We start from the raw sequence: 23586 nt of genomic DNA, 5'->3' as shown, positions 1-23586 counted from the left end.
TTGGCTTGAACGTGCCCACCTGCCCTTGCCCGCCTGCTTCCCATTCATCAGAGGTCTTAAAGCTCCCCAGGTCATTCAAACGTGCTGGCTGTCACTGCTGTCACTGAGATGCGGTGAGACCGGCATTGCGCCAGTGATGATCTGGGCACTCGTTAGCAATTCAGACTCCAGGGCCCCTCCCCAGACCTGCTGAGTTAGAAGCTGCCTTGTAACCGGACTCCCGGGTGATTCACGTGCACGTTAATGTTTCAGAAGCACTGACTGGGACTCTAAGAGCGTTGGTGAGTCTGCTGGGCACAGACCTCCTGTCCTGCTGGAGTTCAGCCTCCAGGCTCCATGGGGCACCTGCGAGGTGCCTCCCTCATGGGGTTTGGAGGGTCCACAGCTGCAGCCTTTGAGGGGCCCCCTCCTGAGGCCTCAGACTTGATATGGGGTCGGTCACCTGTGGTTTCACCAGGAAGGCACACGAAGGAAGCCACACCTGCACACGAAGAGCCATCCCTGGGAGCCCCTGAGCCTCCAAGGTCGCCAGCGAGGGGACCACCGCCCTGGCCCTGCTAGTTCTCAGCCTGCGCAGCCAGCACAGGGGTTGGGCTGCCATGCTGTCTGGTTGACGGGGTTTTCACTGCAGCAGTGCTGAGGCCAAGAACAGTCCCTGTCTCTACAGAGGCCTGTTTTTGGTGAAATACAGCCTCTCCTGTTGTCCCGCTTCTAGATTCTGCTCCCAAAGGCCCAGGTCTGTGATGGAATGTTCTAGTAGGAGCTTTGTTCCTGCCGCCCACCGCGGCGCCCAGCGCTCTGGGTTAATTCACTCCTGTCCTGACAACATCGTCACCGTCCTAGCCTGGAATCAGTGGTCGCACTTGAGTCCGGTACAGCCTCTCAGGCTCTGTCACCCCTTCTCACCCAGCTCACCCCAATAGCTCATGAATCTCGAGGCCTGTTTCCCAGGGGGCCTCTCAGTCTCCTCCATCACACCGTCTGTGTCCGGATCCCAACTCTATCGCCCTCCTCTGCTTCCCACCCCCGCCCCAGGAGCCGGGCCACCCCTGTGCCTTCAGCACAGACCAACGGGCTCCAGTCCTTATGTGCTTCCTCTCCTCACCCTCATGGCTCATCCGTCTGTGAGCTGACCTGGTTTATTTCCTAGTGTTTCCCCCACCTCCTCTTTGTCAGCATCACTCCCGTGGAGTGTGGGTTCAGGTGCTTAGCATCCCTTGCCCCATCACTGCACCAGGCGCCGGCCTGGCCTCTGCCGCCCGGCCGAGCCCTCTCACGTGTCCTCCTCCACCCTGAGCCACGGAGATCCACCCCTGGGCACACGGGAGGGTCACTCTTCTCTTACATTCCTTCACTTTCATCACCTCCAAGAGAAAGTCCCCGCCTGTCAGTGTGGCCTGGAAGGCCGGCCACAGTGCACCCCAGCTGACACCCCAACTCCCCACTGCAACCAAGCATGTCTGTGACTCCCACAGGCTCGCCAGGCTGCCGCTCAGTGCCGTTGGGGGCAGCCCTTGTGTGGCTGATTCCTCCTCCAGGAAGCCTTCCCTGACCTCCCCGGGTTCTAAGGGCACAGCTTTCTCTTTTCACTGTTTCCCACTAATGCATGTTGTCTGTCTCCTTTCTTGGACTGTCAGCTACTTAAGGGCAGGTAACACTTCCTCATAGTTTTAAACCCAGCTTCTAGCATAAGCTGGGCATGAAGCGCATACTGAAGGGATGCGTGGTGTCTGACTAGATCGATTTATGTGCAGGAAAATACTGCACATAATACTGAAATACGCCCCATTCTGACTCCCTCGCAGCTTCCCTTTGCCCCGGGACCCTCTGCTCTGGCCTGTGCTCATCCTGCCTAGCCCCCTCCGGATTCTCCAGGTCACAGCAAGGGCAGGTGTGGGTCTCTGTCGGGGGCGGGAGGAGGGACCTGTCCCTGGCAGTGGCTCTTAAGGCCTCTGGCCAGGCCTCAGGCAGGTCTGGCAGGTCTCGGATGCCCTTCCATCCTGTCCCAGACCTGGCTCGGGGCCATCGTGCACCTTCCCCACTGAGCTACACAGTTCAGGGACAGGATGGCACTGTCTCCCGTGCTTCAGGCTTCCTCTGCCTCCTGCCATCCTCAGATTCCCTGGGGACCCAAGGTCTGCAGGGCTGCACAGCTGCTGAGCTAGGGAGGCCCCCGGTTTCCCAGCTTAGGTGTAAATGAGACCTCACCTCACTCCCTCAGGGGCCCATTTTACCTGAAAGTGGAGCCCCAAAGTGTTGCATTGATGTCCCACGGGGGAGCCTTGGCCCCGGCCTCCCTGCCCCCATCCTGTGCACTTGCAGGACGGTCAGGTCGGCCGTGTGGGCCGTCAGCGCACACACACGCACACCCACACTCACTCACACTCACATATGCACGCACACACCACAGACTCCCAGCGACTTCCTTTATTCTAATGGCAGGAGAGACAGGTTCTTGGAAGTTTCCTAACGTCTCACCCCAGATCTCTCCTTCCACGCTGCCCCACCCATTCAGGGGGCCGGCCTTTGCCCTGGGTGGGGCAGGATTGGGGCGGAATTGTATGTGGGCCCTATGTCAGCCCCAGACCCTTCCAGTAAGTGGAGTCTACCCTCCAGTCACCGTCCCTCCCCATTCACCCCGGGACGTGCTCTTTGGCTGTGTGACGTGCCCTTTGGCTGTGTGGCCACATCGGAGGGGAGGAACCCTCCAGCCGGGACGGGCTCCCACGGCCACTGCCCTGGAGGCAGCTCCCAGCTTCTGCTGTTCCTGTGGGTCAGTTTCCTTCCAGCCCCTCAGCACTGGGCCCGCTGCCAGCTACGTGAAAACCCTTTCTCCTCTAAACTAACACAAATCCTACATTTCCTGAAGATCTCATCCAGGACGCCCCTCTGTTAAAAGGCCTTCCTGATGGCTCTTTCCCTTTGGCGCGTCACTGAAGAAGATCCTGGTGTCACTGTGGGCTGCCACCCCTCCCGGTGTTACCAGTATGGTGAGAACAGACTGTACCCAAAGTCTCGCTTCTGCCGAGGTGTCCCTGATGCTAAGATCCGGATCTTTTTTTTTTTTTTTTTGTGGTATGCGGGCCTCTCACTGCTGTGGCCTCTCCCGTTGCGGAGCACAGGCTCCGGACACGCAGGCTCAGCGGCCATGGCTCACAGGCCCAGCCGCTCCGCGGCACGTGGGATCCTCCCAGACCGGGGCACGAACTCGTGTCCCCTTCATCAGCAGGCGGACTCTCAACCACTGCGCCACTTGAAGCCCAAGATCTGCATCTCTGACCTGGAATGGAAGAAGGCAAAAGTGGTTGGGCTCCCACTCTGTGGCCACGTGGTGTCACATGGGGATGAGCAGCTCTCCTCCGAAGCCCCGGAGGCTTTTCCCGTATTTGTGCCAACGCGTATGTCATGAAAAGCTGTGGCAAAGATAGTTTTCACATCTGAGTGCAGCCCCACCCCTTCCACATCATCCGTGTCAACAAGATGTTGCCCTGGGCTGGAGCTGAGAGGCTCCGGACAGGTAGGCGAGGTGCCTTTGGAAACCCACAGGGCACGGTGGCCAGGGTCCACGGTGGCCAGGGTCCACGTTGGCCAAGTCATAATGTCCATCCACACCAAGCTGCAGAACAAGGAACATGTGACTGAGGCCCTTGGCAGGGCCAAGTTCAAGTTCCCTGGCCGCCAGAAAATCTGTATCTCCAAGAAGTGGGGATTTACTAAGTTTAATGCGGATGAATTTGAAAACATGGTGGCAGAAAAGCGGCTCATCCCGGATGCGTGTGGGATCAAATACACCCCTAGTCGTGGCCCCTGGACACATGGCGGGCCCTGCACTCCTGAGAGCCTTGGCGCCGCCCCCTCCTTACACCCACCGATAAATCCCACTTTCCTGTCCAAAAAAATCCAAAAAGCCTTCCTGATGTACTGCTCTGGTCCCCGCCTCAGTCGCCCTGTACAGCCACCCCTGTGTGAGGAAGCCCCATCTCCAGGAAGTTTCTGGTGGTCTCGAGAGAGTTTCTCCAAGCTCAGGGGAATGAAAGGCCCCTCCAGGTCCTCAATGCTGTGGGCCAGCTGTGCACCAGCTGTGTGAGCTGGAATAATGCCTCCGACTGAAGGTGGAGGTGAAGTGTGAGGGGCTACAGGTGCACCCAACAGCCCGGGCACCTAGGATCTGGCCACCTCTCTGAGGGTCAGGCAGCCACGGGGAACAAAGCCATCACGTGCTGGGCCTGGACACTTTCTAAACAGGCACAGCCTGGGTGTGAGAATCAACAGGCATGAGGGCTGAGTGGTCCTGTTTCCACTCTGCCCCTGGGTGGATGGAAGGCGTCCAGCTGGGAGCTCAGAAGAAAGTGGGAGCCAAAGTGACTGTTCCTGGTGGTAACATGGGGGCCATGGGACTCCTTATTTTAAAAAAATATTTTTTAAATTTGGAAATAATTCCAAGTTTATGAAAAGTTGCAAAAATAAGACATAGTTCAAAGCACATCTTTATACCTTTTGCCAAGATTTCCCAATTGTTAACATTTTACTCCATTTGCTTTATCATTTGTCTCCCCAAGCACGTACACACACACACACACACACACACACACACGGATGTCTCTATATGCATAATTTTTTCCCTGAACCATTTGAAGGTAAGTTACACTTTTACCCTAAATACTTCAGTATTTTCCAAGAATAGAGATTTTTCTTACGGTATCAACTTTACAGATTGACATTGAGCCAGTACTTTTAGCTGCTGTCGGTCGTCTAGTCTTATTTGTTGACCTAATGATGTCCTTGGGTTAAATCCTCTTCCCTGATTCAATATCTGAGAGCAGATACCGCATTCAGTTGTCATGTCTCTTTAGCCTCCGCCATTAATCTGGAACATTCCCTTGGCCTTTCTTTGTCTTTCATGCTGTTGAAAAGTCCAGGGGTCTTGGGAGGGCTCCTGGGCAGGGGCGGCTTCTCCCAGCGGTTGACAGCACAGATGCTGGCGCCTGGGCTCTGGGCTCAAGTCCGCTCCGCCATTTTTCTTTGTAATGGTGGGCGAGATGCTTAGGACTTTGGTGCTTCAGTTTTGCCATCGGTAAATTCAGAGTAATGGAAGGCCTACCCCGTAGGGTTGTTACCGAGGCCTGGCACACAGTCAAAGTAATGCAAGGATTCACTTGTTGTTACTGTAACAAATCTCCTCTTCTGGAAGGGGCTCTGAAATGTACCAAGTCCCACAAGGGTGCCAGTGGCCCAGGGGCCAGGCCGAGAGGGCCCTGTGGTCCTCCCCAGCTGGACCTGCAGTCAGCCAAGGGGCACTGCGGTCTGGACAGGTGGCCACATCCTGGACTGGCACTACAGACTGGCCAGTTGAAGATCCAATGGGGATGTGGCCACCTTAGCACACAGCAGTGTGGGGATGTACTGGTTCCCCAGCTGTGCCAGTGCAAGTCACATGAGACCCCACCAAGAAGTGACGGGCAACTACGAGCTCCCAGCTACCAGCGTGGCTGAGTATAAACCCCACGCTGTTCAGCCAAGCCCAGGAGAGGGTGGGGAGTTACCTGGACAGGTGTCCTGAGAAACCACTGATGTAACGGAGTGTATGTGAACATCACTGGGTGACTTCCTTATCCTCAGGTGGAAGAAAATCTTGGGATAGACCCCCGAGTTCAGCTATGGGAAAAGCAGGATACATTTTTGCACACTCACCATGTTAACACCCAGTGGGAGGGCTGAGGAAACTTCTGGTGACTTCCCATAACCGGGTATTCCTCCTTCTGTTTCTGACCCAGAGAGGAACTATGCACTTTTAAAAAGGTCTCCCTGAGATGAGCAGAGAGCACAGAATGGGTGAAAGGGACTCGGGAAATCCTGCTGGTTTCTGAAGCTTGATTCTCCTCTGATACCCTTAATAAAGGCTACCATATATAGCCCATCGGTCTGTCCATCCAACTGTCCTTCCATCCGTCCATCCATCCATCCATCCGTCGATCCATCCATCCACCCATCCATCCGTCCATCCATCCATCCACCCATCCATCCATCCACCGATCCATCCATCCATCCACCGATCCATCCATCCAACTATCCATCCAATGAGGTAATGTACCTCCTGCAGCCTTCATACTCTTGCCTCACCATCCTAACAGTTGCTCATCTGGAATTACCAAGGAAGGATCTATTTCACTGAAATACATTTTTTCCTCCAGATAATTTTTATCCCTTCAAAAGTGCCTATGGGCTTCCCTGGTGGTGCAGTGGTTGGGAGTCCGTCTGCCGATGCAGGGGACATGGGTTCGTGCCCCGGTACGGGAAGATCCCATATGCCGCGGAGCGGCTGGGCCCGTGAGCCATGGCCGCTGAGCCTGCGCGTCCGGAGCCTGTGCTCCGCAACGGGAGAGGCCACAGCAGTGAGAGGCCCACGTACCGCAAAAAAAAAAAAAGTGCCTAACTTCATTAAGTTTGGCCATTTTGTAGAGAAAATTTTCTAAAATGTATCATAAACTGGTCTTCCTTTTTAAAAGAGGACATGCCACATCCTATAAGTCTTTCTGGATGATCCAGGTCAAAACTCTGAATGGAAGTTGTTGTGCTTTGTTGCAAAACCAGCAACTGTGGACCCTTAGGGACTATTTCCAGCTCTACAGTAAATGGTCCCAATTGCTCTGTTTTTTGATCCTCACTTTTGTACTTTTTTTTTTCTGATTCTGAGATTCTAGTCATCTGTCACTTACAGCTCCTGGTATGCTTCTAGCAATTACTTCTTTAAATGGCCTTGGGCTGGGAAGATTGATAACCAAGTGTGTTAGAATTGTGTGTAAAGCAAGAATCTTAAGTTCTTTCTTTCTTTATTAGACAGTTTTATTATTTTTATTTTTAAAATTAATTAATTAATTATATTTATTTTTGGGCCGCGTTGGGTCTTTGTTGCTGCGCACGGGCTTTCTCTCGTTGCGGCGAGTGGGGGCTACTACTCTTCGTTGCAGTGTGCGGGCTTCGCAGTGCGTGGGCTTCTCATTGTGGTCGCTTCTCTTGTTGTGGAGCACGGGCTCTAGGCACACAGGCTTCAGTAGTTGTAGCACGTGGCCTTAGTAGTTGCGGCGTGCGGGCTTCAGTAGTTGCGGTGCTCACGCTTAGTTGCTCCGTGGCATGTGGGATCTTCCCGGACCAGGACACTGGGATCAGCCCCCCAGACTCCAAGACCCAGGGCCTCGCGTGTGTCTGGGCACATGCGTGTGAGCGTGTTTGTGAGCACGTGCAGGACTCCGTCTTGACGTGGGAGTGTGCTGGGGGCATCCCCGTGAGCGAGGATGCACCGTTGTCTCTTTCCTGAGTGGGGTCACTGTGCCCAAATTCAGACAGTATGCGTTTGTCAGAGGTGGGCAGCACATGTCACCCCATCGGCGTGCGTGGGCGGAGAGCACCGCCTTCCCTGCCAAGTGTACACTGTCAGGTTTCCCTCTGACAGGTCACTGCCCACCTACAGAAGGATGTCCCCTTGTGAGTGCAGGGGCTTGCCTGTGTTCTGAGTGTCACCATCCCTGTGTATGGGCTGCCGTGGTGTGTGGAATATGTCAGGAAATGGAGTGTTTGTAAGATCCCCCGACCTCCATCCCAAATGCCCATCTCACCGCTGGTGCCAGTCCTGCTCCAGGGCCTGTGTCTCCCCTCTGGGCGCCCCAGGCTCTCCCCTGTCCACACAGGCCATCACTGCCAGGAGTGGGGAGACAGGGGTCCCTTCCCCAGCCACCTGCCCGCTAGCAGTGAGGCCCAGCAGCTCCCGTCTCCCTCAAACACTTCAGACACCACTGACCCCGCTGGCAGCCACCCTGGGCCCCCATCTCCTCCTTTGAAGGAGGAGAAAGCCAGGACAGTCTCTGGCATCCCCTCCCTTCTCTGAGAGAGAAAGTAGTAACGATCAAGGAAGAAGAATTCATCTGTGTTATGCCACCTCCACTTCTAGGGCTTATGCACCCAAAGACCTCAACCACCTAGAATGTAGCAGAGAACCCAGAGTGAAGCAAACATTGGGGTTACAAAGGCAGAAGACTTGTGTGCTTTAAAAATAAGAGTGTCTAGACTTCCCTCATGGTCCAGTGGCTAGCACTCCGTGCTTCCAATGCAGCGGGGCTGGGTTCGATCCCTGGTCGGGGAACTAGATCCCACATGCTGCAACTAAAGCTCTTGCATGCCACAGTTGAAGATCCCACACGCGACAACGAGGATCCTGCGTGCCACAACTAAGACCGGCACAGCCAAATAAATACATAAATATTTAAGGAAGAAAAAAAACATATGTCCACTCAAAATAGATCTTAAAGGACAAAGCAGTACATTGGTAGCTGTTAATAGAGCAGGGCTAGCTCTGTCTATATAAATAGACAAATGGGCCTAGCCGTAGAAGTTCAAACTATCTGGTTATCTCATGATTTAACACAAACTGGGTCTCAGTTCCAGTTGTATTTAATGTTTTATGATCTCTTAGACTTCCCAGGCCAGGCACTTTTTGACAAAACTTTGTCCTCAATTGAGGGGTTTTTGTTGTCGGGTTTTTGTGTTTGTTTTTGTGGGCATATGCCTCATTCCATCCCTGAGCTTTGCAGCTAGACAGATGTGATTCAAAACTATGTTCTAAGGTGTTTCCTGTAGTGGAGTGATTGGTTTGCAATAGTCAGTCATGCTTTTCCACTAAAAGGGGACGGAGGGGTGGTAAGCCACGAGATAAGCTAAAGTTAAATTGTTAGAAGAATTCCTTGATCGGAAATTATAGCTTTGCGTTTTGTTGCTCTATTTCCTGAAAATAACTTGGAGATGCCCCTGATTTGTCCATCTACTGCTTTGATTCCTTGGATACCACTCATTCTTTCACGTTAAGCAAAAACAAATAATTGTTGCAGAGGTCTCTATTTTGCAGCTGCCCTTTTGTAAGACGCACTTTCCCCAAATAAAACAATTTTAAAAACCCATAAAAAATATGTCCACTCAAAAACCTGTATTTGAATCAGCTCAGGAAAGAGACAACGGCGCATCCTCGCTCATGGGGATGCCCCCAGCACACTCCCACATTGAGACGGAGCCCTGCACACGCTCGCACACGCACTCACACACATGTGCCCAGACACACGCGAGGCCCTGGGTCTTGGAGTCTGGGGGCCTGATCCCAGTGTCCTGGTCCGGGAAGATCCCACATGCCACGGAGCAACTAAGCCTGAGCGCTGCAACTACTGAAGCCCCCACGCCCTAGAGCCCGCACGCCGCAACTACTGAGACGCTGGCCTTCGAGTTGCTGCCGGAGCGCCTGGTGTGCGTCGGGTACCCACACAAGAGCCTGCACTGCACCTATGACCCTGCCTTCCCCACCAGGTGCGGGAGCCCGCGGGGCGGGAGGCTGGGCCCAGCCACTGGCCCTGGTGCCTCATCCACAACCTCTGTGCCCTCTCCCAGGGGGCTGGTGTTTGACACGCTCTGTGGAAACCTGCTGAAGGTGGACGCCCGCAGGAATGTGCTGCTGGGCACCCATGGCTTCTCCTTCCTCCCGGAGTAAGGAACGGGGTGGTGGGCAAGGATGCTGGAGGAAAGACAGTGGCGGGGGGTGACTCAGGCACACCGCAGGGGCTCGGCAATGCCAGCTGGATAAGGAGGGAGAGAAGGATGGGTAGAGGCGGGAAAGAGTGGCGGGGCCTGTCCGGGCCTCTGGGAGGCGCTGGGGAGGGGCATCACGGCACCCAGCCCACCCCTTCCCTAGGGCGGAGATCTGGAGCTTCTACCCCAGTAAGTTCATTCAGAGGGATGACCTGCAGCGGTTCCACATCCTCATCACGCTCTTCAACCTGCCTGGTGAGGGCTGATGGGGGTGGATGGGGGTGGATGGGGGTGGATGGGGGTGGATGGGGCTGGATGGGGCTGGAGGGGCTGGATGGGGCTGGATGGGGCTGGATGGGGGTGGATGGGGGTGGATGGGGCTGGATGGGGCTGGAGGGGGCTGGAGGGGGTGGAAGTGGGTGAGGAAGGGGGTGAAAAGAGGTTGTAGCAGGCCTGGGGGGGGCGGGTGACACACCCTGCGGGGACCCTCAGGCAAGTGGGTGAGCGGGTCTCCAGCTCGGGGACTGTGCTCTTGTCCCGTGCCCCTGGGTCTCTGACTCTGTGCTGTGAGGGGCTCTGGAGGCTGACATGGTGCACGCGACATCCAGCGCTGGCCTCTGCTGCTATAGCTCGTGAGCCCTCCGTGCCAGCGTGGCTGGCTGGCCAGACTGCCAGGGTCCTGAGCCCCGGGACGTCTCACTCCTGCTGAGGGCCAGGGCATGGCGGAGCCTGGGCGGGCATCTGGCCGGGTATGGCGGGGCAGGGGCTGGCGAGGACCTAGCTGAGGACCTGTGAGCCGCGGCGGGTCAGATTCCCAGGCTGAGCGCGTGTGTCTGCACCTGCCCCCCCCGCAGGCCCTGGAGGTCCTACTTTGACCTGATCGTGGTGGACACACAGAAGCCCTGCTTCTTTGCGGAGGGAACGGTGCTGAGACAGCTCAAGATGGTAATGCAGGGGCCGAGGCCCGTCCACCTTGACCCGTGGCCCACGCTGTGGGGAGGGAGCCCGCCTCTCAGGCTTGACCTGCCCTTGGCAGCTGCTGCTCTGCTGTCTGTCTGTCCCCGGAAGCAGGGAAGCAGGGGAGCCCTCCAGGGCCCTCTGCCTCCTTCTTTCCACCCCCCACGGTTACCCCTGCCAATCCCAACCCCCTGCCCTCTCTGGCCAGGGCACCCGTCTGCCCCCTCTAGGACACGGGCAAGCTCCGCGTGGGCACCAGCACGGGGCCCCATCAGCACTGTGCCGTCTACTCTGGAGATACCAGCTCCCCGCCCTGTCCCTCCACAGGCGCCACCTCTCAGCTAGGAGCCCATGTCCTCAGGCTGCCCACCAGGACAGGAAGGGCTGTGAGTGGGCCTGTCCTCCCATGGTCGGGCAGGGTCGTCGGATGCAGCGTGTGAGCTGCTTGGGGTGCGGGGGAAAGACATCCTGTACGTCGGGGACCACATCTTTGGGGACATCCTCAAGTCCAAGAAGCGGCAGGGCTGGCGGACTTGCCTGGTGGTTCCTGAGCTGTCCTGGGAGCTGGACATCTGGGCCTGAGAGCAGGGTGAGCTGTGGGGGGCCAGCAGGGGGCACCATGGTCACATCTTCCCCTCTCTCCTGCGGGGGGTTGGTAGTGACCGTGATAATACCGTCCTCTCTGTGTTTTGTGAGAGCAGATCTATTTTATACACGAGGAAACAGAGACCCAGAGAGGTTAAGCGGCTTGCCCAAAGTCACACAACCAGAAGGGCTAAAGTTGAGACTCAAATCCTGTCTCCTGATTCTAGAGTCCTGCGGTGTTTCTGTAGCCCGAGGTTTCCTTCCTCACGGAACCTACCCTCCCTACCCACCCTGAGGAATCTTAGTGAGAGGGAAGTCCACTCTCCCAGCCGGGAATGACTTGTATCCTTGGGGTCAGGAGTTGCTATGAACCCAAACAATCCGGGCTTGTCCTAAGGGCTGGGTTTGAGTCATTGCCTTGTGACCTTGGCGGGTCACCTGACTCCCTGTCAGCTCCCTCAACCGTCCCTGCTCTGCCTTGGGCAGAGTCTCCCTCGATGTAAGGAAAGGGTGAAGGATGTTATACGCTCAGCAGGGGGAGCCTAGACCCCAGTGACCTTTCCACCCTCACCTCAACTAGCTGAGCTAGGCCTGGGACAAAGGTGGGCAGGGCTGTCAAGCCCCCTGTCCCCTGTCCACTTTTCAGAGCGAATGGAGGAGCTGAAGAGGCTGGACATGCAACTGGCGGGCCTGTACCAGTGAGAGCCCTGACCTGTGACCCCTGCCCGGGAAGGCGAGCAGGATGGAGGGTAATGGTCCACGTCCAGGCCTGGCAGCGGGGTCCTCGCCAGAGTGGTCAGGAAATCACGATCTGTTTCAGGGTGGGCTTCCCTAGTAAACTGGACTTTGGGACCCCTCTGACCCCCTTAGGGACACTCACACTGTGACCTCTAGGTCCTTCCTGCTGACCCACCAGCCTGGACTGAGGATGCTTACCATCTCACTCACGGGCACACACCCAGCCCAGTACCCCCCACTGGGTGCCCGTAGGGTGTCCCCAGCTCGATCTGGGGAGGTTGTGCCTGGAGCCTGGGGGGCCGGCTCCTCTCTTCCTGGGTCATGTGGTCATTTTTGCACCAGGCACATGGATGGCAGCCGTTCTGGGCTGCCACTCATCAGCTCCACCAAGAGGGAGATTCGGGTAAGAGCGGGGTGCCGAGGGAGGAGGGGATGGGCCCAGCGGGGCTGAAGGTAGGGCTTGTGCCTCCGGGCAGCCTGACCGGATCCACTCCGTCCCAGACCCCAGAGCCCAATTACGACTCCCCCAGTCTCCAGGAGCGCCACCTGGCCTTGTCAGCCAGCGCCCCCTGCTGGCCGTATTCCGAATGACAGCAGTACGCTCTTAAAAGGACCTGCAGGGTGATGGGTGGGGCTTAGCCAGTTCCTCAATCCCCACCGTTAACCTTGAGAAGTGCCGGCCTCCTGGGTTGGGTCCTCATGTGACCGACTTCACCCGGCTAGCGTCTGGGGTCAGCCAGACAAGGGGCCTGAGAAGACGGGATCTAGGGCCGGTGGACAGGACATGTTCCCTTGTGGTATTACTTGACCAGTCACCAAAGCTGGGAGAGTCCCACAGGCCACATCAAGGGGATTCAGGCCACTTGGCCTTCCCAGGCCCAGCTGGGACCGATAGTGAAGGATCGTTGCTGAGGGTATTTGATCCTCCCACAGCCCTGCGAGGTGGGCTGGGCAAGGATCGTCACCCTTATTTTACTCACGGGGAAACTGAGGCACAGAGAGGGGAACTAGCATGTGCTGCTCAGTCACTCTGGGAGTAACGTCTGGACCAGTTTTCTAGACTCTAAAAGAAGGGCCTGTGATGCGGTGGGGGGGCCTGTTGGGGGGGCCGGAGTGGGGACTGGGCGAGTGGGCCTCCTGCAAAGCCCTCTGAGGAGGCATCACAAGGTAAGTGATGCTGAGAATTTAGTGCAGGGTGGTCGCTCTCCAGGGCCAGGCAGGAAACTAACTGTGAAGCGGGAAGTGGGGTCCGTGGCAAAGCGGGGAGCTGTCCCACTTCCCAAAGACCCCGGCTGGCCGGGCAACAGGGCGGCCCCTTCCCCGTCGTGGGCTGCAGGGGTTGGGGGGAGGGGTGGGGTGGGCGGGGATGGGATCTCTGCCAGCGAGTCACCCAGGAGCTGGACCAGTGCTCCAGCGCGATGGGCAGCCTGTTCCGCTGCGGCTTCCGCCAGACGCTCTTCTCCAGCCGGCTGATGCGCTACGCTGACCTCTACACGGCCACCTGCCTCGACTTCCTGTTCCTCCCGCTCAGCTCTCTGTACCGGGCGGCCCCGGAGCTGGTGGGTCCCTGCAGAACCCCCCCTGGCATCCCTGACCCTCCGTCCCAGAAGGATCCACTGGTCCCCAGCCCTGCCAAGAGCTTTTGAGGTCACCAGACCCACGCTCCCTCCTCTAGGCACAAGGGGGTCAAACCCTTGCAGATAACTGTCCACACGGTTTAAAAAAAAAAAAAAGCTCTAGAGGGGTTGCTGTTGTATAGATACGATGCCTCTGCTGGGAAGTTTTCCTCCTGCCCTCCTGCTTTAAACTGAGACCACATTATCTCGCTAGTACATATGATACTGGTTTGAAGGAGGAAGGCTATGGTCTCCCTACCCTCAGTACACATACAGTGATCACAGAGGAAGTGGACCAAACATCAGTCCATACAGTAAATGCTCCAGCTGGTTTTCCTCTGGAAGCCCTGGAGACGCTTCTGGGGCAAGAGCTGGGAAGTGGAGGCGGTGAAGACGCCATGGAGTTCATGGGGACCGTGGGACTGACCAGTGCAAAGCTCCCCGGAGGACACCCGTCCCTCTCCCAACAGGCGGTCATTATTTCCGTCGTAGATGGTGTGCCATCTGCACTCAAGGATCTGGACTTGAAACTAGTTCTCTGGGGCTCCCTGAGCCCTGCTTTTCTTGTCACTCTCAGCTCCCTTCCTGAGATTTGAGAGGAGGAAAAACTATTTTGTTTCTGGGCTGGGTGTTTGTTTTTTAAAATCGATTCTGCTGAATGCTTAACTCAGCAAAGTAGGTTTTCTTCCCATTTTACCACTGGTGAATTTTACGTGCAGAGAACCTAAGTAACTTGCTGTCACACTGGTAGACAGACTGCAGAGTCAGCATTTGAACCCAGGGCTGCTGAACTCAGGGGACAAGCTCTGCCCCCTGCATCACCCTGCCACATGCTGGGGGAACTGAGCTCTCACCGTGCAGCTTCATCCCTTCTCTGGGCTTTTATTTTTTTTTATTTTTTAAATTTTTTTTCTTAATTATTTTTTATTTTAATAACTTTATTTTATCTTCTTTATTTCTTTGTGTGTGTGTGTTACGCGGGCCTCTCACCGTTGTGGCCTCTCCCATTGCGGAGCACAGGCTCCGGACGCGCAGGCTCAGCGGCCATGGCTCACGGGCCCAGCCGCTGCACGGCATGTGGGATCTTCCCGGACCGGGGCACGAACCCATGTACCCTGCATCGGCAGGCGGACTCTCAACCACTGCGCCACCAGGGAAGCCCTTCTCTGGGCTTTTAGATGAGCAGGGCTGGAGATTTCCTGTTGGCAAAGCTGGGTGTCCGAGGCATAGTTATAGTGCTCTTAGACATTGTTGCTAAAGTAGATACCAGACAGGTGAAGAAAAAGCATCCCGAGCACCCAGGTGAAACAGTTAAAAGAAACCTGACCTTTACCCCGCTGTGCTGCCTGGGATTTTTGAGGAAGTGAAGTCCATCTGCCAGAACCTTCCTTCTCCAGCTGACCCTCCTGGGCTCCTTTTTCTGTGACATCACTGGGCAGGAAGCTGGCAGCTGGGGGCAGAGGATGGAGCCGGGGGCGGTGTCTATGCATAACTGGGGACTCCAGGAAGGCCTCACCACTGACGGAGCTTCTCCACCTCCTGTTGCATTGGTCCCTACAGATGCCCCATGAGTCAGCAGCAGAACCAGAATGGGCCAGTCTGGGTCCCGCCGCCCACCTCCTCTCCTGCAGCCAGAGGGTGAGTTGCTGAGAAGTGGGAGGAGCCACCTGGCTGGCCCAGGAGCTCAGCGACTTAGGGGCTACCCCGGGGCTAGAGCAGGGGTCCCAATGGAGCAGTATCAACCCCAGCGGGCATTTGGGAGATTTGCAGGAGCTCTTTTGCCTTCCAAGTGCAATCATTCCTGAGTATTTACATAGAAATACATATTATTTTATTATACATTGCTTTTCATTTCTCCTATGTTATAGTTAGGGTATTATATTGATTTTTAAGATTATAGAGACAATCATATTATCTATGAACTTCAATTCAGGATAGAAAAGAAGAAATGAAAATATTTGTTTTATGTATTTTTAAAAAATTGAAGTACAGTTGATTTACAATGTTGTGTTAGAAAATATTTGGATTTAAAATGAGGCATTGGGTCCAAGGGGGCCGAGAACCACTGGCTGTCAGCCCAAACTCACAGGTTCTGCTCAGCAGGGTCAGCTGACTGTACTGGGGCCCTGCATCTCTCCACACCAGTTCTGGCTCAGTTCTCTGACAGATCCGTCTCCGCCCTGGGAGAGGTTGCAGAATGCTGGCTCTCCCTGGCCAGGCTTCCTCTCCAGGCAGCTTTTATGGACACAATGTGTAGGGGCTTCTGCTTTGACCCCTCTCTTACTTTGTGCTGCCTGACTGCCCTTTGAGTGCAGACTCCAGTTTTCCTGAGGGGCAGGCTCAGCTCCTAGCCTGGTTCTGTAGCCCCAAGCCCTGCAGGAGCGTTCCTGTTTCTACCCTGGCGTTCCTGGGCCTTGATTTTCAAAATGCCTGTCTCATTGGTTCCCCTTAGATTGGTGGCTTTGGGCTCAGTGTGCATTCTTCCACTGTTTTTTTTAACCAAGCACCTCCAGCATGCCCGACAAGGTAGAAACTGAATTGTAAGCCACTTTTACTCCTGCCCAGAAGCTCAAAATTCAAGCACTTCAATACTTTAATCAGTGCTTTGCAACTATTTTTCCCTCCCAGCCCACCAAAGGGCTAGGCCCACTCCCATCTGCAACTGCGCGTTCTCTGGGGATGTGTTGGTTTCTCTATCCCTTCATCTCCATCCCAGCCCAGACTATGGCATTTTGACACATTTTCTACCCCTGGTTGGGAGTCACTGTGTGAACCTGGGAAAGTTCCATAACCAGCTTTCTTTGTTTCTTATAAGGCTGAGGGCAAAGAGAGAGGCAAGGACCAGGAGGGCTGCATGGAGGCAGACTGAATCCAGGACACAGGCCGGCATCGCGGTCATCTTCCACTTGAAATATTTTTCAGATAACAGGAAAAATATGGAAGAGAGAAAAAGCAACCATATTGAAATCTCCTAAATGTAACAGATTTGGAGCCCAAGAGCACTTCTTTTAGGTAGGAGGAAGGTGTCTTGCTCTCATCCTGGAAGGCAACCCTCCCTGGCCTCTGGGCCATTTGTGTGTAACAAGTGGAATTATTTTGGCCAGTTCCCCTGAGTGTATCATTTCACATCCAATTTTATTTCTATCCATTTCTTTTTAAAAATATTATTTCCGGGACTTCCCTGGTGGTCCAGTGGTTAAGACTCTGCACTTCCAATGCAAGGGGTGTGGGTTCGATCCCTGGTCGGGGAGCTAAGATCCCACATGCCTTGCAGCCAAAAAACCAAAACATAAAATAGTAGCAATAGTGTAACAAATTCAATAAAGACTTAAAAAAAATGGTCCACATCAAAAAATAAATAAAAATAATATTTCTGTGCACTTTTGATTCCATTACTAGTAACAATAATACCTAATCGGCTATAGATGACCTCATTAACTGTTCTTTCCAGGTCACTATGAAAGACAGCGAGATGCCCAGACATCTTTGAACTTGATGTATACATGCATTAAAAACTGTAAGTCCTACTCGTGATTTAAAGACTTGATTCTTTATTTTAGTCGGAGCTCCTCCGTGGTGTTAAGCCCTGGCCTTTCTTGTTCTGTGACTGATTTGAGTTCACGTTTCCTGTTAGTGTATCGTCTGGCATTAATATTGGAGGCTTAGAAGGAATATATTTACATGTTTGAAATGACAAAACAAACTCTTGAAGGAATTGGTCTGTGGCACAGCTCACTAGTTTTATTTTCTGTGGATAAACAAGGGAAACATTTGGAACATCTGAGGATAAATAAGGGACAACAGGCTGCGTGCTCAGAGAGTTCACGGTCTTTTTTTTTTTTTTTTTTTTTTTTTTTTTTAATCTCTGTGCATTTCAGAAGCTTCCAGGCCTTTCACTCTTCTTCCTGGGTTGACTTTTGGGTCTCAAAGTCCTGCAGGGGTAGGTTCTCCAGGCAAGAACTGGGTATGCCTGGCCTTTTGTCTTTAAACACTAGATTTTTATTCAAGGGGTAGAGGATAGTATTTTACCGGGAAAACTGCTCAGACCCTAGGGCCCTTGCTTTTCTGGAAAGGTGCTGAAATACAGTAGTATTACAAAAAGTATTTTGTAATGCTACAAAACCGAACCCTTAGAATTCCCTCCCAGGGTGGAGAGAATGCAGAAGAGCCTGGGGGTAATGGGCCTGGCAGCAGACCCCTAAGGGGTGTGAGGAAGAGAGTGAGGGAGAGGGAGAGGGGAAGGGGGGAAGGGACAGGGAGGGGAGAGAGACCTGCAAAAGGAAGAGGTGGCCAAAGGGCCCTTCCCGTGTCTTTCCTTCTGCCTGAAGCACCCCCATCTCTGCTCCCCCCTCACATCTCGGGGGGCCTCCCCACCTCCCTGACTGGATCAGTTCCTTCTCTTAGTCCCTCTCCCAGGGACCTCTTTCTCAGGATCATCACACTTTTTTTTTTTTTGCTGTACATGGGCCTCTCACTGCTGTGACCTCTCCCGTTGTGGAGCACAGGCTCCGGACGCGCAGGCTCAGCGGCCATGGCTCACGGGCCCGGCCGCTCCGTGGCATGTGGGATCCTCCCGGACCGGGGCACGAACCCGTGTCCCCTGCATCGGCAGGTGTACCCTCAACCACTGCGCCACCAGGGAAGCCCAGGATCATCACACTTTGACACTTGTGATTCTTTGCTCCTTGGTGACAGGTCGTTTGGGTCATTGTATCTCTGGCTTCCAGTGTCCTGTATGTTTTACTGAGTGAACCATGTAACCTGATTTATTACTCTGGGTCAGCTTGTAGAACTGCAGGGGAAAGGGTGGGGCTCAAGACCTATCATGAGACGAGAGGAAGTGGGGAAGGGCTCTACAACTTTGGATTAGAACCTCCTCAACTCTTAAGAGCTCATCTGAAGCAGGGTAGGGTGGGGGATATTTCTAGCTGGGGGTTGTTCCTTTGATGCAGTTTATATTTTCTTAATCCTGTTGTCACCTCTGTCCTCATTTATCTGCACCTTAGAGATGTACTCCATTACTCCTAAGACTGTGGTAGACACCGATAGTCATATCCCGTTTCTGGAAGAATTTTTACTTGGGCATGTGGCCACCCAGAAGACATTTCCCAACCTTCTTTGAAGATGAGTGGGGACGCGTGACCCAGTTGTGGTCCCTCCCCTCCTAAGCAGAAATAATGCATCCAACTTCCAGGTTGTGACCTTAAAAGGAGAGGGTGTGCCTTCCACTTCCTCTCTTCCCCGTTCCCACTGGCTGCCATGTGAAACTGGTTGAGAGCCATGCTTGTCCACATGGATGAGGCTGTACCCTGGGGATGGCAGAGCCCCGAGACAGATGTGGTGTGGGCCTGGCACAGCTGAGCACTGGCTGTTTCACCAGGGTTGCTGAGGGGCGAGAGATGCATTTCTAGTTGTGACTAGGTATACCGGCTGAATCGGTATCCGAATTCCGGCACCCAGTCCTGAGCAGGCAGAAATGAAGAGAAGCACCATCCCTGGGGTAGTGCTCTTGCGGTAAAAATGGGATCGGTCACCTCATCTGCAGGATAAATGACAGCACTTTGGCTATCACGGTGATTCTTATTTGCTAAGTTGGGAACAGTTCAAGAATTTCTCTCTCAGATTCGCTCCTTCCTTATCACCATCCTAGTCCTCATTTCCATACTTTAGAGATAGGAGTTAAAAGCTCTGGACTTGGAGCCAGGCCGCTCTGAGTTTGAAACTTCAGTCCTGCCTGTCATTTACTATCTCACTTTCTGTTTCCATACCTATGCCATAGGGCTACTGTGAGAATGTAGTGAGACGATATGCCTGGAAGGCGGCCAGAGCAAGCATGAAATAGGAGTTTCCTCTACTACTGAATATATGTGCACTGGTCAGGATTTTTCCCTAGCAACTGACGGAAACCTAAAGGAAACTGGCTTAAGAATAAGGGGATCAATTGTCTCATATCACTGAAAGGTACAGGGCTTGGCCAGCTCCAGGCTTTAGCCAGGGATCAAATGATGTCACTGGATGTAAGCTTACTCTCTCCAGCTCTCAGGCTTATGCTGTGTTGGTGCCATGCTCCAGGAGGGTTTTTTTCTCCATGGTTATAAGAAGGTTTACAGATTTCCATCCTATCTTTTCAGCAACTCTACCAGGAAAGGGGTCTCTCTCCCAACAGAAGTCTGGGAAACGAGTCTCGCTGGTTTTGAGCGAGAAATAACCCCATCGTCCAATCAATGCCGCTGGCCAGGATACTGGGCTCTGGTTGGCCTAGCCTGGGTCACGTGCTCATGTGGGTGGAGTCCGTTCCTGTTAAAGCGACAGATTGTGAGCGGGAAAGAGGTGGTCCTAAGGAAATGAGGGCACTCTTATTAGAAGAAGGGCTACATCCCAAGCGGGCACGACAGATGTCTTTTAGAGCATGAGTACCTGTACCTAGTTAACAGCAATAAATGCGAACTGTCGTGCCTGCTCCTCTCGTCTTCTGGTTCATGGTCATTCTGCTCCCGGATGCCAGTATAGAACCATCCTTATTTATCTTCCTTTAACACTCCCTTTACACTCCCCCCCCCGTCTAAGAAGCTGAACGTTAGACTTAATTTCTGCCGAGGCCCGTATCTCCCCTGCAAATCCCTATGAATCTTCCTCCCAAGTAATGAAGGGCCTGCTTCTTACCTTCCCTCTCTCCCTCCCTCCTGCTCCAGGTATCTATAGGAATAGCTATTTACTAAACAAGAGGGTTACTAAGAATCTACAAAGAGCTCCAGAATCACGGCGCCGTTTTCTGTAGGTGCTATTACCATCCCCATCACTTCCACATCCTTTTATATGCTGAAGATGCTACTTAGTCCAATCAAGCTGTTTAAAACCTCCAATTTGTCAGTTTGAAAACTATGCCAGTGGTTCAGCCTACATTGTTAGTACCCAGGGTGGTACTGTGAGACGTCCTGCTGGGAACTGGCAATAGCCAAGGTGTTCTTTTGAGAACTGAGCTGTAATACCAAGACGATGTTCTGAGGAGAGAGAGACGTAAAATCACCATAGACAGCTGATTCCCAGTCTGGGCGGGAGGATGGGCATCAGGTGGCAAGGATGAACCATGTGAAGCCAAAGAGCAGGTAATGCACAGAGGACGGCCGTGCAGGCCCAATCGGAGGACTGGTCCATGGATGTGAGACGGAGTGCCTGAGGTCTGAGGCAAGGCCTCAGACTCTTTTTGTCTTGTGATTTTGAATAGCTGATTTCCCCAAGTCCCATTTTCAGCTTCCAGGACTTCTAAGCAACCCCTCGGGCATTATTTGGCTTTAGAGGGAAAGTGAGTCTGTCTAAAGGGAAGGGAACGCCTAGCTGTGTGGACTCCTGCATTTTGGTTGTGGTGGCAATCTATTTCTCATCAAGAGTTCGTCTATTAGCATTATGGTTTTATACCTCAGTTTGATGAACCTCGTTTTTATAAATCAGACTTAGAGAGATGGATCTGCTTCCCTCACAGTGGAAAAATCCACCTCAAGGTGAGTTCTCCAGGGTAATGGGTGTTCCCTGTGAGGCCTCTTGGGATAGCCTATTGGTGTTCCCCAGACAAACCCCTAATTCTCTAGGCCAAGCCACCATCACTGTTTTCTGTAATAAATATGATAAATGAATAAGCAGCAATGAACAAAAGTTAATTGTTTTTTAGATGATACATAAATGTTAAGAAAACCAAAATCTAAAATACGTTGACTAGGTTTTCCTATACATTATATTTACACAACGGTTCTGATTTTACATTTCCACAAGCAGTTGCCCAGGAGGAGGGAAAGGCGAACTATGATAGTCTCTGGGGCTCAGACGTCTTCTCAGGCCAGGTGTCCCTTAGCAGAGCAAAGAATTGAAGAGGCAAGGGTCCTTTCCCCACCCCTGTCTGCTGCTCCCTTTAGTTTTTATTTGAAGCATTTCTCAATAACAAATGCACAATTAGGTTTGAATATAAAAAGCTAGATGACCACCCCAGTTCAGGATTGTGTATCATTAAGGAGGCCAGGCCCAGAAGGGATGTGAATTACCTCTCATCTCCAAGGATCTGTGACGGAAGTCAAAGATCCCACAGAAAGGTCATCTGTGATCTCTGAGCGAAAGGCACAGCCAGCATAAACTCAGCTGCAAAATGGGAGGATTTGACCAGATGGCCTGTCACGTCCCACCTAGCGGGGGAGGCTAGTTTCTATGCTCAGATCTTCCATGCTGGAAGGACTTGCCCTCTCTGCTAAGGTGGACGCAGGAACGAAAGTCTATCATATTGTGGAATTGACCCCCGATACAAAAAAAAACTATGTTGGGATTAAGGTAGGTCAATAAAATTCAAATTTTTACCCTACTTGTGGGGTAAGTTAATTTTCAAAGTTTGAAATTTATGTATGCTGTAAAGCTGTGGCAAACTACAGTCTTAAATAAGCAAACTTTCCCATGGGGGTGTAAAATCTGAGAGTAAGCCCAGGGGATTACTTTCCAAGCCCTGAGGCCCGCAGTCTGCATCCACGATGCCCCTCTATTACACAGTTTCTCCCAGGCCACCTAGGTAAGTGCATTTCTTGTCTTGTGGAGGCTGAAATGTCTCTCATTTTTAAAAAAAAAATCAAGAAATTACGACTCAAGGACTTGAAACCCTAATGTTACCAGCAAAGCCTCATTTCTGCGGAATATAAAACACTCCGTCTCTTCCACTTCTAACAGTTCGTTGAGAGAAGCCACCACTAGGTCATGTTCCTGCAGCATTTCCGGGTAGCGGGACACTGCTCGCTCGATCCTGGCCGAACGCCGTACAGGAGTGATAAGCTTCATGTCTTGCACTTCCGGCATTCCGTTTATTCTGAGAGACAGCAAGAGATGCATTCAAAACCTTCTAACTTCTTTCAAAATTCTACTTGTTAGTCTTTATTTTTTTCTTATTCCCTAATAAAACACAAGAGGCATGTCTAGAGCAGCTCTCGTCCTAAGATGGACTTGCCCTCATTGTCAGAATGAACTGGGTGGTGTCCATCTGCTCTCAGATGGTGTCTGATTTTATGATTTAAATCCCTAAGTCATAGGGATTTAATTGAATGAAGTGTTAAGTGTGGTTTTATTTGAAGTCAGCTACTTGGCAGTTGGTGTTTGTTTATGCCATAAACTTTCAAAGGGCTGACACGTTTTGAGGAAACTGGGCCTAACACCAAATGAGGCTGGACTAATGAATTCTAAGATTCTTTCTAGCTTTGACAGTAAATTATTCAAAAAACATCTTTTAAGATGGTGGACCAAACCACAAGTTGAAACTGGAACAAATCAGGCATCTTCCGGGTAAACCTGAATGCATTCTAATCACAGGCAGCCTGGAGGGTAAGCTGCAGAGACCTTTCCACGCAGCGAATCCTGGTCACACATCACAAAACCACTGATTACATTAGCCTCACAAAACTCGTGGCCAGTCTGCTGAAAATGCTTGTCATCAATTCTGGAGACAATAAGAGGTGGTCTTCACGTCAGCTGCCTGCCTGCCTTCATCCACCCACGAGCTGACTACAGTGGGGGAAATGTCAGGTCCGAGACAGGAGTTTAGACTGGAAGAGGCCCAGCTGTGCTTTCGAGAGAACGAAGATACAGAACTGTGGTCTTGGTGCTTTTGTTTGGAATTTTCCTTTTAAGAGCACGAACAGAGAGACTGATATTATACTAATGTTTTAGAAAATGACTTCGATACCCTGACACAGTTCCTTAAATTACTAGGGATTCTTAAACTTACACTTGTCTCAAAACCGAACACTTGTGATACTATGCGCAGTCTCTCACTAGTACGTGCCTGACCGCCTCCCTGTTCTTACAGGGCTATTCACAGCTCCTTCCTTCCCACAGCTCCAGAGGTTGCCGTGCTTGGCAGTTTGTGCAGCACCCCTGCTCCTGCCCCCCAGGACTGGCTGGAAAGGTGGGTGGGATCTGCAAGTGCAGCACAAATGAGGGTGAAGTGGGAGGACCAATGCCAGGAGGGAGGGGTCCCCACTCCACTCCAGCAGCCATCCTGACTCTGGCAGCTCCTTCCGCATTGCAGGTCAGGTCTCCTTGGGGGTGGTGTGAGGGGGCGTTGGCGTGTGTACTGAGAAAGGACACAGATCTTCCTGGCACT

At 52.8% G+C, this 23586-nt stretch overlaps 2 protein-coding genes and 1 pseudogene across 3 annotated transcripts in view; 2 read left to right on the top strand and 1 right to left on the bottom strand.

Annotated features, from left to right (window-relative positions):
• The first annotated feature begins 2908 nt into the window (after positions 1 to 2908).
• LOC308628049 (large ribosomal subunit protein uL16-like) lies at positions 2909 to 3837 on the top strand (annotated as a pseudogene). The gene is made up of 2 exons: positions 2909 to 3046; positions 3266 to 3837. The product of its transcript is annotated as a large ribosomal subunit protein uL16-like (transcript).
• Positions 3838 to 5398: 1561 nt separating this feature from the next.
• Positions 5399 to 16472, top strand: NT5DC4 (5'-nucleotidase domain containing 4; the record flags this gene model as incomplete). The annotated part of the gene is made up of 16 exons (XM_081254596.1): positions 5399 to 5531; positions 7686 to 7855; positions 9227 to 9345; positions 9427 to 9522; positions 9728 to 9819; positions 10232 to 10355; positions 10419 to 10509; positions 10752 to 10818; positions 10940 to 11097; positions 11223 to 11259; positions 11753 to 11804; positions 12187 to 12247; positions 12346 to 12422; positions 13130 to 13403; positions 15021 to 15098; positions 16383 to 16472. 16 exons carry the CDS (start codon positions 5399 to 5401, stop codon positions 16470 to 16472), a joined length of 1719 nt encoding a protein of 572 aa, XP_081110722.1.
• A 4634-nt stretch (positions 16473 to 21106) lies between these two features.
• CKAP2L (cytoskeleton associated protein 2 like) overlaps positions 21107 to 23586 on the bottom strand; it is a 31491-nt gene continuing 29011 nt past the window's right edge. Inside the window, exon 9 of the mRNA XM_081254865.1 lies at positions 21107 to 22296. Coding sequence (XP_081110991.1) covers positions 22071 to 22296 — 226 coding nt within the window. The 3' untranslated portion in view covers positions 21107 to 22070. The remainder of the gene's footprint in view (positions 22297 to 23586) is intronic.

The sequence above is a fragment of the Mesoplodon bidens genome (genome assembly GCF_964165515.1).
Source record: "Mesoplodon bidens genome assembly, chromosome: 14".
In the NCBI taxonomy this organism is placed as follows: domain Eukaryota; kingdom Metazoa; phylum Chordata; class Mammalia; order Artiodactyla; family Ziphiidae; genus Mesoplodon; species Mesoplodon bidens.
This window is presented reverse-complemented; position numbering and strand designations above follow the sequence as displayed.